Below are 13,226 nucleotides of genomic sequence, written 5' to 3' on the forward strand. Positions count from 1 at the left end.
TTTGTGGTCCTGGGCAAGCAATCAGTCACCCCTGTTTTAATTTCTTTTGTTTGAATAATGGGAATAGTAATATTTTCAACATGCCTAAGAAATGGATGAAAATTACATCATGTAGGGCTGTGAAATACTTTAAATGAAAAATTTGGACGAACAGAATATTTCTGCCTTTCTGATCTCTACTTAAACTTTCTCTTTAGGCTAATGATGCCTATCTTCAGATGGCCATTGGAAACGCCCCTTGGCCCATTGGTGTCACTATGGTTGGCATCCATGCCAGAACTGGCAGGGAAAAGATTTTTTCCAAGCATGTTGCACATGTTTTAAACGATGAGACACAGCGGAAATATATTCAGGTAAGTAGTTTGGAGGGCGAAGTGCTCTGGAGGTTAACATTCCCCACTTCTCAAACTGAGTTTTGAGAGAAGGAGAATTACAGCACTAGGATATAGCATGACAGGGTGCAAGTCCACACTTTGTGTAAGTAGTGCTTATATTTAAGACACCTTCACTGAACTGTAAAACAGAAACCTTTTAAGTGTCATAGATGATGTAAGACAGAGTCAAGTGTTGTGCTTTAATTACCTTAGTAGTGAAATAAAGCTATTACTGTTTGCTTTGGGAATTTACTGAAAAATGATGAATTTAGAATATTTTGCAATAAGTCACAGTTTTGTTATTTTCAAGGTAGGTTTAACATCTAGACTAAAAAGGTATGAATAGTCAAAATTTGGCTAGTAGTGTTTTTTAAATAATTTATAACAACACTTCTCTACACAAATAGATTTAAAGTATTTATAGGTTATTTTCTTAAAGTTATTGTGCCTCACATAAACCTGATAATAATGCTGTTGGGTTAAACTTTTGTTTTCAGTGGGGGGAAAAACCTCAGTTATAACCTAGCTTTTGCCAAGTTATCAACAATCCCAGGTTGTGTCTGTATAATGACTTTTGCTGGATGTTAACGCTAAAGCTTGAAGATGAAACTCAAAGTTTATTTAAAGTATAAGATTCACTTAAAATGCATAACATGTTTTCAGAATTTGTGCCGGACAACAGTCACTATCATATTCATGCATTACCATTTTATTTCATTTCAGTTCCAAGTGCTAAAGGTTATTTTGCATGTCATGCTTTGTGCCTTATTCATATGTATTAACATTTTAAAATATGATTTCAACTTGACCCCCTAATGAGAATGGTAGAATTTTAGAGTTCAGATATAGTTGTGGAAATCAAAGACATTTCCATTTTTTAAATAACCATCATTGACTGTATTGAAGGCAAAAAGCTTTTAGTTGGGGGAAGAAGTGGTTTGGCTTTAACAGTAGAACATTGTTTCCAGTGATTAAATTTACTGATTGTCTTCAGCTCTACCATGGCCAAAGCTGTAGTGTGTATAAAAGTTCATTTTGTGTGTGTGTGTGTGGAGCACACGCTCATTCTTGTCTGACTCTTTTTTGCAACCCAATGGACTGTAGCCCACCAGGCTCCCCTGTCCATGGAGTTTTCCAGGCAGGAATACTGGAGTGGGTTGCCATTTCCTCCTGCAGGGGGTCTTTCTGACCCAGAGATTGAACCCGAGTCTCCTGCAGCAGCAGGCACATTCTTTTCTGCTGAGCCACCTTTGGGAAGCCCTGTCTTAAAGACAGCATGCCTTTTGTAAACAGTGGTTTGATTACCATCTTATAAACTGTTTTTTCTTTTTTAAAATATGCCTAGTGTTTTAAAGATTTCTGGTTTATTTTGGAGTAGTATTTACTATTATAGCTATACAATGACCTCCCTCCGTTGTTCTTCGTTTTTGTAAAAAAAAAAAAAAAAATTATTTTTGGCTGTGCTGGTTTTGGCTGTGCTTGTGGAATGCAGGGGCTACTCTCTGGTTGTGATGTGTGGGCTTCTCATTGCAGTGGCTTCTCTTGTCATGAGCTTGGACTCTAGGCACAGGCTCTAGTTGTGGCGCATGGGCTTAGTTGCTCTGCAGCATGTGGAATCTCTCTGGATCAGGGACTGAGCCTGTGTCTTCTGCTTTGGCAGGCGGATTTGCCACCTCTGAATCACCAGGGAAACCCCAATGTTCTTTCTTTTTAACTTTTCTCCTTCCATTCCTTTTTCCCCAAGGTGATTAGGGAATACTGGTGAACATACTGTATCTGCACTTTAGGAAGGTGTTTGACCTAAACATAATAATATTCTTGCATACAGATGTAAATAATGATAAGGTAACCAGGTAGACTCAGCTTGTTGGGTGAGAGAAGCCATGAGGACTGAGGAATGAATCCATGTCTGTCTGGGTGGATGCTGGCGATATGCCGTGGGGCTCTTAGTGACCTCAGCACTCTCCTGTTCAACAGTCTTTATGATCAACTTTGATGGCTCTGCCGAGAGGTATATTTATCAGATTTACAGACAGTAAGAAACAGAAGGGATAGGGTGTACATTCAGATGGAGAAGAAATTTGTGTTCTGGAAGTTCTTGACAGACTGAAGAAAAAGGCTGATTCTAAAAAATTAATACTTATCTTATTCTAAAAGATAATGATGACCATAAAGAGATTTGAAACTCAGTTGCTTGAGCAGTTTGAGCAGTGTATATCTGGTAGAATTAGGGAATTTGGTGGACTGTAAGTACAACAGTATTGTAGTATGGCTACTGGAAGGTCTAATGAGAGCTTATGCTACATTGTTAGAGAGACGTAATAATTTAATTTACTGTACGTTCCACAGGCAGGAGTATAGCTCACTGATGTGTCCTCAGAGTCTAGAAATAGTGCTTGTGGTCGGTGCTCAATCAAGACTTGCCCGTTGAATGAATACTTAGAGGCAAGAGAGGTGAAAGTCTGGCTTTTATTCTAGTCCTTGAGAAAGGAGACTCTTGTTGGGGGTCTGGGTAACTGTCGATAAAGAGAGAACTTTGTGGTTGAAGAGAGGTTAAATTTGTCCTATACAGTTAAGGCCCTGGTGACTCAATGGTAAAGATTCCACCTGCCAATGCAGGAAATGCTGGTTTGATCCCTGGGTCGGGAAGACCCGTTGGAGAAGGAAATGGCAACCCACTGCAGTATTCTTTCCTGGAGAATTCCATGCACAGAGGAGCCTGTGTCCTTGTGATTGCCAAGAGTCGGACATGACTTAGCGACTAAACAATAGCAGCAAGGTGTGGGAAGAAAGATGCATTTCTAATTAGTTTAAGGAAAAGATTCTTCCTTTTTTAGTCTTTTTGTCTTGAAACAATGGTAGACTGGTAAGAGGTTGCAAAAATAATACAAAGAAACTTTTTTTAACAGGCAGAATTGCCCCCAAATAGGAGTAGGGCTGCTTTAGAAGATACTGGGGTGATCCCTACCACTTGATATTTGAGAGAATCTGGTTAACTATTACCCTTTTCTGGTCTGTTGATATCTCTGGATCCTCTCTGCTGTTTTCCCTAGAGGCCATTGCTTAAACCTGAGGTTGCAAATTGACAATCACAGGATAGTCAGGTAACAAGTGAGCTGAGTGGTAAGAAGTCCCTGACCCTCGATCTGATTTGTCTTTTCCTACTTTTCATGTAGACACAGAAGCAGTATTTCATTTTCCTGTCAGCTCTGTGATGAGAAAGGCGGACAGCTGATTTACAGTGTTGTTAGTTCCACTGTACTCCAGTATAAAATAAAAATTTAAACCGTGGTAGTGCAAGCACAGCATGAAGTGTCAGCTGCATCTTAGCCTCAGCATCACTGGTGTCACCTCAGCTCATTGTTACTTTGTAGGAATATTTTTCTAATGTTGCTCCATCTTTTTATTTTTTAGTGAGATGCCAGAATCCTTAATTTTTTTAAAAAAATATGCTCCTATTTTTAAAATATTGGCAATAACAAAAACAAAAAATTAGCAGTTTGTGAGGCCAAATTAAGTGCTAGTTTTTGATCTGCCTTAAACCCATGGTGCAGCTCAAGGCAAAATGCTGCCACCCCCATGTTAGCATTTTATGCAATTCTTGATTACAGTTAACTGAGGGATTTACTAAGCTGTCTTTTGAATCTCTCTCCTCTTATTTTGGTATTAGGGTGAGATGGATTTGAATTATTCCTACAAAGGGACTATTTAAATATATGATTTGAAGTTGAAGTCAGGGAGTGACCCACTTTTTCTTAAAGGGTCAGGTAGTAAATACTTTAGGCTTTGCACTTCATAGGTTTCTGCTACAACTCTCCAACCTCGCAGCTGTGTGAAAGCAGCCAGTGGCCGTGTTCCAGTGAAATTCCGTGTATAAAAGAGATGAGCAGCCTGGGGGCCATAGTTTGTTGACACGGTAGTAAATGTGTAAACCCAAACCTTTTCATCGTTAAGATATTTGCTGAGGAGGTAACTGTGAAAGTCACTTAATAGGGTATTTTCTTTCTAAATTAAGATATAGTAAACCTTTGTAAGTAGTGAAGCATGTGAAGTGTACTGATCTTAATTGTACAGCTCAGTGATTCTTCATGTATGTTGTGATTTTGTATCCAGATGTAAAACAAGGTCTGGATAACAGGAAGTTTCTAGCAGCATCACTGAAGTTTCCCTCATTCCTTTTCTGAGCCTAAGTCCTCTTCCCATCAGAAATAACCATTATTTTGATGTGTGTCGTTATTGGCTAATATTGCCAGGTCTTGGGGCATCACTTAAATGAAATCTTGCAATGTATAGAAGAATTACTTGTTGAATAGAAATACTGGTAAGAAATAACTGTTTTCTGAAATACGGTGAAAATAATTCAAGGGGATCTTTACTGGGGCTTCCCTGGTGGCTCAGCTGGTAAAGAATCTGCCTACAATGTGGGAGACCTGCGTTCAATCCCTTGGTTGGGAAGATCCCCTAGAGAAGGGAAGGGCTACCCACTCCAGTATTTTGGCCTGGAAACAGTTCAAGGGGCTCTTTACCATAACATGATTTCATCTTTGGGTATTATGCAGACCTCTGTGGAATTTAAACTGTGAAAGTTGTTTGAAGTGTTCTCTTTCTCACAAAAATTAAACACACCACAGGGAGGGTTTTCTCACCATGCATATCAAAGAGAAGTTGGATAGCGTATTAACTGTGAATGTCGGGTGAGATGGGACTGTTGGTAGGAACTTCAAGGACTTTGGTCGGTCTGCCAAATGCAGAGGTAACCTTTGGCCCAGATTTGGGTAAAGCTTCTCCACAGATTACAGGAAGCTCCTCATTAGTTAGTCTTGATAATTCAGTCATTTCCAGACATCTCTTGAAAAGGTTCATGTTGTGACAGTTCTTTACTTGTTGGTAAAGAAGAGCAGGACAAAAAGCTGAAATTGACCTCACGTGGTGTTTTGCCCTCCAGATCCAGCCCATCCTTCCTTACCTGGTCCTGTCCCTTGTGCCCTGGAAACCTGGCTTTCATGAACAACAGTGACAGGCTCCCTTGCCCTCTGACTTCTGAATGGGGTGGGCTGTGAAAGAGCTGGGAAGGCATTTTGTAGGCAGGAGAGGACCGAGTTTGGAGTGTTTATTTTCCTGGCTTCCTCTTGTGGAGTCACTGCACCGCTCCTCAAGGTCTGGCCATCTCTGTCTACTTTCAGTCACCACTTTCATCCCTCACCCCCTTGGAAACAGGCGGGCCGTGGCTTCAGAATATTGCCGGCTGGGGGATGCTGTACTGTCTCTTGTTGGTCCCGGTCTTGCCCAGACCTTTGTAAAATCCTTGGAACTGCTACCATCATATTACCCAACTTGAGTGTGCCCTTCCTTTTCCTGTGGATACCCTTCCTAATTCATGTAGATTAACTGCCCTGTGTGCTGTTTCAACACATGTTTCTTTGGGAATTAGAAGATTAAGGAGTAATATTCATTCCAAATAATTTTTCTCAAGTCTTCACTATTCCAAAAGGCAAAATGTTCCTTAATACTCTTCTCTGGCAAGTTGTGTCCAGTAACCTCAAGTTTGTAAATTCCCTGGTGAAAACATCATTCCAGCATTTCATGTCAGATATTTATATCTGCATTTCAGAGTTTGGCATATTTCATCTGGACTTTGCTTGATTTGTTTTTGTGAAACATTTGTAAATTTATAACATGTTCATGTATTGCTGAAAATGGTATAACAGAAACATTGGTTACTGCAGTGAGCAATCACAGCTTGATCCATGTGCTGGATACACAATATCATTGTTTGTTGGTACACACTCTCTGTGCATCAGATTCTGTGTCACACATTTATGGTTCAAGTGGCTGTATCCTGCCTTCTGGCATTCTTGGGTCTGGAAAAGCATTTCTTAAAGGCAGGTTACTTTGGTAACAGTTTACCCATTTAATAACTTCCTGGCATATTAAAACAGATTTTTAGAGAAAAATACTCCTGGCATTTCTCTTTCATCTATATTACCTCCAAAACAGTTTTTTTGTAAGTTTATTTTATTTTTGACTGTGCTGGGTGTTCATTGCTGCACAGGTTTTTCTCTGGTTGCGGGGAGTGGGGGGCTGCTCTTCGCTGGGATGCACAGGCTTCTCCACTGTAGTGGCTTCCCTAGTTGCTGAGCCGGGTTCTAGGTGTGCAGGCTTCGGTAGCTGTAGCCTGCGGGCCTGTCACTGAGGCTCCCAGGCTCCAGAGCACAGGCGCAGTAGTTGTGCATGCCCTTAGTAGTTGTTCCACTGCATGTGGGGTCTTCCAGACCAGGGATTGAACTTGTGTCTTCTGCATTGGCAGGTGATTGTCTATCACTGGGCCTCCAGGGAAGCCCTGCATTATCTTTTAATATCATAGAACACTAAGTGTTGGTGCCATGATGTTTTTTAGCTGGGCAGCTGAACATACATTTTACTTGGGACATTAACATATTTCTCAACAACATGCATGAGAAAAAAAAAAAGAAAAGATCATCTTGCACTGTGAAGTCCTTGTAAAAAATCTTTCCTCAAATTGGTCATTCGGCATATATTTACACCTACTTGGATTAAGTAGGTGAGTGCTATTTTCAAAATGTAATTATCACTTGTCATTTGATACTACTTTTTATGAAATGATAAACCTTTGAATTTGTAATTCTGTTCATTTATGGAACAGACATTCAGAGAGGTAAAAATGGGACCAGCTCTGTTCTTACCATAAACTCGAGAAGAAGATTAAGTTAATCCCAAACTGAGTTTTCTTTAATTTTCCACTAAATCCTGCAGAGCCTGAGCAGTTTGAATACATTTGGCAGTTGCATTGGGACTCTTCATTGGAAGCTGCGTGAGATTGCTTTTGTCCCCAGCAGCTTGATCCAGATCAGAAATTGAAAAGTCTGGAATGAGTAATTTAGATCCACCCAATTTTAATCATATACACTTGTGTGAAAGGAATTCCTGTGGACACTTCTTGAAGGATTGGCCTTGGTATATACATGGCTATGAATATTGAAAGTGTAGAAATTTTTATTGAGTACACATTTTTAGAAAATCACACTTTGGGTTAAAGGTGTATTCCATCGAAGTTAGGGTTAATTTTTAACTATCTCATGTTAATTCATTCCTTTATTAGAACATTGGCAGTTCATTCAGTTCAGTTCAGTTGCTCAGTCATATCTGACTCTTTGCGACTCCATGGACTGCAGCATGCTAGGCTTTCCTGTTCATCACCAACTTCCAGAGCTTCTCAAACTCATATCCAGTGAGTCAGTGATGCCATCCAACCATCTCATTCTCTGTCATCGCCTTCTCCTCCCGCCTTCAATCTTTCCTAGCATCAGGGTCTTTTCCAATGAGTCAGTTCTTTGCATTAGGTGGCCAAAGTATTGGAGTTTCAGCTTCAGCATCAGTCCTTCCAATGAATATTCGGGACTGATTTCCTTTAGGATTGACTGGTTTGATCTCCTTGCTGTCCAAGGGACTCTCAAGAGTCTTCTCCAACACCATAGTTCAAAAGCATCAATTCTTCAGTGCTCAGCTTTCTTTATATAGTCCAACTCTCACATCCACCCATGACTACTGGAAAAACCATAGCTTTGACTATACGGGTAAAGTAATGTCTCTGCTTTTTAATACACTGTCTAGGTTTGTCATAGCTTTTTGTCCAAGGAGCAAGCGTCTTTTAATTTCATGGCTGCATCACCATCTGAAGTGATTTTGGAGCCCACCAAGATAAAAGTCTTTGAGTGTCCTATCTTTTTGTCTTTTCATACTGTTCATGGGGTTCTCAAAGCAAGAATACTGAAGTGGTTTGCCATTCCCTTCTCCGGTGGACTTCATTCTGTCAGACCTGAGTGGCTGTTCACTGAAAATGAACTCTGATAGATGTTCACTGAAAGGTGAACTCCCCAGGTCTGTAGGTGCCCAATATGCTACCAGAGATCAGTGGAGAAATAACTCCAGAAAGAATGAAGGGATGGAGCCAAAACAAAAACAACACCCAGTTGTGGATGTGACTGGTGATGGAAGCAAGGTCCGATGCTGTAAAGAGCAATATTGCGTAGGAACCTGGAATGTTAGGTTCCTATCCAAACATTCCTAACATATCCTAACAATCCATGAATCAAGGCAAATTGGAAGTGGTCAAACAGGAGATGGCAAGAGTGAATGTCAACATTCTAGGAATCAGAGAACTAAAATGGACTGGAATGGGTGAATTTAACTCAGATGACCATTACATCTACTGCTGTGGGCAGGAATCCCTTAGAAGAAATAGAATAGCCATCATAGTCAACAAAAGAGTCTGAAATGCAGTACTTGGGTGCAATCTCAAAAATGACAGAATGATCTCTGTTTGTTTCCAAGGCAAACCATTCAGTATCATGGTAATCCAAGTCTATGCCCTGACCAGTAATGCTGAAGAAGCTGAACTTGAATGGTTCTCTGAAGACCTATAAGACCTTCTAGAACTAACACCCAAAAAGATGTCCTTTTCATTATAGGGGACTGGAATGCAAAAGTAGGAACTCAAGAAACACCTGGAGTAACAGGCAAATTTGGCTTTGGAGTACAGAATGAAGCAGGGCAAAGGCTAATAGAGTTTTGCCAAGAGAATGCACTGGTCATAGCAAACACCCTCTTCCAACAACACAAGAGAAGACTCTACACATGGACATCACCAGATGGCCAACACCGAAATCAGATTGATTATATTCTTTGCAGCCAAAGTTGGAGAAGCTCTATACAGTCAACAAAAACAAGACCGGGAGCTGACTATGGCTCAGATCATGAACTCTTTACTGCCAAATTCAGATTTAAATTGAAGAAAGTAGGGAAAACCACTAGACCATTCAGGTATGGCCTGAGTCAAATCCCTTATGATTATAGTGTGGAAGTGAGAAATAGATTTGAGGGACTAGATCTGATAGACAGAGTGCCTGATGAACTATGGACGGAGGTTCGTGACATCGTACAGGAGACAGGGATCAAGACCATCCCCAAGAAAAAGAAATGCAAAAAGGCAAAATGGCTGACCGAGCAGGCCTTACAAATAGCTGTGAGAAGAAGAGAAGTGAAAAGCAAAGGAGAAAAGGAAAGATATAAGCATCTGAATGCAGAGTTCCAAAGAATAGCAAGGAGAGATAAGAAAGCCGTCCTCAGCGATCAATGCAAAGAAATAGAGGAAAACAATAGAATGGGAAAGACTAGAGATCTCTTCAAGAAAATTAGAGATACTGAGGGAACATTTCATGCAAAGATGGGCTCAATAAAGGGCAGAAAGGATATGAACCTAACAGAAGCAGAAGATAAGAAGAAGAAGTGGCAAGAATACACAGTCCATGGTGTTGCAGAGTCAGACATGACTGAGCAACTCTCGGTCACTTGCTCACTTCTTGGAGATGGTTTTGATCACTGCCTCCTGTAGAGTGAGTGTTAAACAAACCTCTGTCCGTAGTTCTTTAGGCACTCTGTCTATCAGATCTAATTCCTTGAATCTATTTCTCACTACCACTGTATAATCATTAGGGATTTGATTTAGGTCATACCTAAATGGTCTAGTGGTTTGCCCTGCTTTCTTCAATTTATTTCTGAATTTTGCAATAAGGAGTTCATGATCTGAGCCACAGTCTGCCTCTGGTATTGTTTTTGCTGACTCTGTAGAGCTTCACCATCCTCAGCTGCAAAGAATATAATCAATCTGATTTCAGTACTGACCATCTGGTGATGTCCATGTGTAGATTCGTCTCTTGTGTTGTTGGAAGAGGGTGTCTCTTCATTCTTTCTGGAGCTATTTCTCCACTCTGCCCTAGTAGCATATTGGGCACCTACCAACCTGGGGAGTTCATCTTTCAGTGTCATATCTTTTTGCCTTTTCATACTGTTCATGAGGTTCTCAAGGCAAGAATACTGAAGTCGTTTGCCATTCCCTTCTCCAGTAGACCATGTTTAGTAAGAACTGTCCACCATGACTGCTGTCTTGGGTGGCCCTACATGGCATGGCTTGTAGCTTCTTGAGTGAGACAAGCTTGTGATCCAAGTGATCGGTTTTCTGTAATTGTGGTTTCCATTCTGTCTGCCCTCTGATGGATAAGGATAAGAGGCTTGTGGAAGCTTCCTCGTGGGAGGGACTGACTGTGGGGAAATCTGTGTCTTGCTCTGATGGGCAGGGCCATGTTCAGTTCAGTCCCTTAGTCATGTCCGACTCTTTACGACCACATGGATTGCAGCACGCCAGGCCTCCCTGTCCATCACCCACTCCCGGAGTTTACTCAAACTCATGTCCATTGAGTCAGTGATGCCATCCAACCATCTCATCCTCTGTCGTCCCCTTCTCCTCCCGCCTTCAATCTTTCCCAGCTTCAGGGTCTTTTCCAGTGAGTCAGCTTTCGCATTCAGGTGGCTAAAGTATTGGAGTTTGAACTTCAACATCAGTCCTTGCAATGAATATTCAGGACTGATTTCCTTTAGGATGGACTGGTTGGATCTCCTTGCAGTCCAAGGGACACTCAAGATTCTCCAACACCACAGTTCAAAAGCGTCAATTCTTGAGTGCTCAGCTTTCTTTACAGTCCAGCTCTCACATCCATACATAACTACTGGAAAAACCATAGCCTTGACAAGATGGACCTTTGTTGGCAAAGTAATGTCTCAGCTTTATCATCTTAAGTGTACCAGATTAAATGTACAGTTCATCAGACTTCTTAAAATGCAGAATATTTTCCTGGAAACAATACTGATTAAAAAAAAAATCAATTCAGCTAATATTGTGTGGGGAGAAACTCACTAAGGAGTCACTAGTAAGGAATCTGTAGAATCTAGAAAGGCTCAGGACGTGGGACGTTTAGGCACTTATAAAAGGCCAGACTGTGGGATGGGGCTGAAAATGAAGGAGTGGTTGAAGTTAGGATAAGTTGTCCAGAGGTTCCTTCTCCCTGTGCAGTTGGGCCCCCATTCCTGTCTCCCCTCTCGCAGAACACAAACCTGCTGAGGGAGTCTACCCTCAGGCAAGGTGAGATTCCCTCCTCACTCAGACAATTCAAGTGAGAGTGTGTGTGACAAATGGGACCTCTGTTTCCTCTTCTCCCTTGGTTCCTCTGATGCTGGCAGCTGGGCTTTTACTGCCAATTCAGGAATGGAAGAGTTCTTCTCTGAACTGACCGAAGAGAAAAGATGTACAGTTACTAACATTTAGCATTCCAACACTGAAAAAACTGGCTTACTGCCATATTGTCCTAAAGTGAAGCTCCACTGACAAGCCCTGCCCTTTCAGTGAGTTTCCTTTAGCTCCTTATTGCCTTACTCATAAATATGCATGTTCATTTAGGATCATCAGGTGTTTGGGGAAGTTTCCAATATGAAAGACTGAGACCAAAACACATAGTAAGAATGGAGTTGAGAGTAACAGAATTACAGTATAGGGGAAAGGAAAAAAACCCTTCAATTAAAAATTTAGCTAGTATTCTTAGATAAAGTTGTAACCATGAGATAAGAATAGTAGCTACAAAAAGAGTCAGAATCAAATTGAGCTCTCAAGTTAAATGTTACAGCAGAAATTTTAAAAATTAGATAAAAGAGAAGATGAAGAACTCTCAGAAGTTTAGAAAATAAGAGAATGAAGGAGTCAACCTATAAGGTCTGCAGCTATTCAAATTCTAGGGAAAGGAGAACAGAGAAATTGGAGGATAGGAAATAAAGAATTAACGCAAAAAGCTTCCCAGAATTGAAGGACATACGTTTCTAGAATGGAAAGAAGAGCTCACCGAATGCATGACAAATGAGCAGGAAGAGTCTCATATTGAGGCTCAATATAATGAAATATTGGAGGGCCAAAGATAAAGAACGAGATATCCAGTGCTTCTGGAGAAAAACAGGTTGCTTAAGAAGGCTCAGGAATTAAAATACCCCCATTCTTCTTCTTCCAGTACTGGAAGCAAGAAGTCAGTGGAGTAATGACTTTGTGATGGTGAGGGAAAACAGTCTCCCAGCTCTGAATTCTGTTCCTGTATGAACTGTCAATCAAGTGTGATATAGGCTTAAGATACTTTTAGACAGGTGGTGGCAACAATCTGGTCCAGCTTGTGTCACATACTCTGTGTCACATTCTCTGAAGTCATAATCATAGCTGACACTTACATGCTGTTTATTACTATGTGGTCCTTGTAGCAATTTAGCGTACGTATTCTCTCTTCTCTCACATATGTAATACGAGTGTGATACTATGATTTCTGTGCTTTACAAGTTGGGAAACTGAGGTATGGAGAAGTAAGTTCCCAAGTCCCACAACCAGTAGGTGGTGGGATTGGGATTTGAACCTGGGGAGTCTTAACACCTCCACTGTGTTACGTTGGGTCTACTTGGAGGATGTGCTTCACCAAAACGAGGGAAACAAACACAAAAGATCCAGGAAATAAGATCCAGCACACGAGCCGGGCAGAAGGAATTCCCAGATGGAACATGAAGGGATGCTCCAGGATCGTAGCAGTACGAGGAGGTCTGGAATGCAGCTGATCTAGACTGCAGCAGCGAGTAGGCCCAGACCACCTGTTGTCCTTGGTCATGTTGGGAGTGGTCTCACTGTTGGAGAAGGAACTGATAGTTACACAGAAAAGCAAAAAGTTAGGGGAAAATACCCAAGAAAAAGGATGTTGACTCTGTTTTGGACAGTATTTGTGTAGACATTGTGAAGTATATCCTGAATATATGTTCAGTGAAAATTGTGATTTGTGGAAGGAATGGGGAGATAAAGGTGTGTGTGCACTGTGTGAGGCCAATGTGCAGGTGTAAGAAAATTAAATTTTCAACTTTGGTAGTACTGATAGAGAAAAAAATAAAAACTAGAAAAAATCGAGCACTATCAATGTAGTG

General features: G+C 41.0%; 1 protein-coding gene across 2 annotated transcripts in view; it reads left to right on the top strand.

Annotated features, from left to right (window-relative positions):
- PRPF18 (pre-mRNA processing factor 18) overlaps window positions 1–13,226 on the top strand; it is a 52,158-nt gene that overhangs the window by 34,445 nt on the left and 4,487 nt on the right. For both annotated transcript variants that reach the window (XM_061126260.1, XM_061126262.1), the window contains one exon: window positions 198–353. In XM_061126260.1, the coding sequence (XP_060982243.1) occupies window positions 198–353 (156 nt within the window). The remainder of the gene's footprint in view (window positions 1–197; window positions 354–13,226) is intronic.

This window comes from Dama dama, chromosome 23 (genome assembly GCF_033118175.1).
Source record: "Dama dama isolate Ldn47 chromosome 23, ASM3311817v1, whole genome shotgun sequence".
NCBI lineage: Eukaryota > Metazoa > Chordata > Mammalia > Artiodactyla > Cervidae > Dama > Dama dama.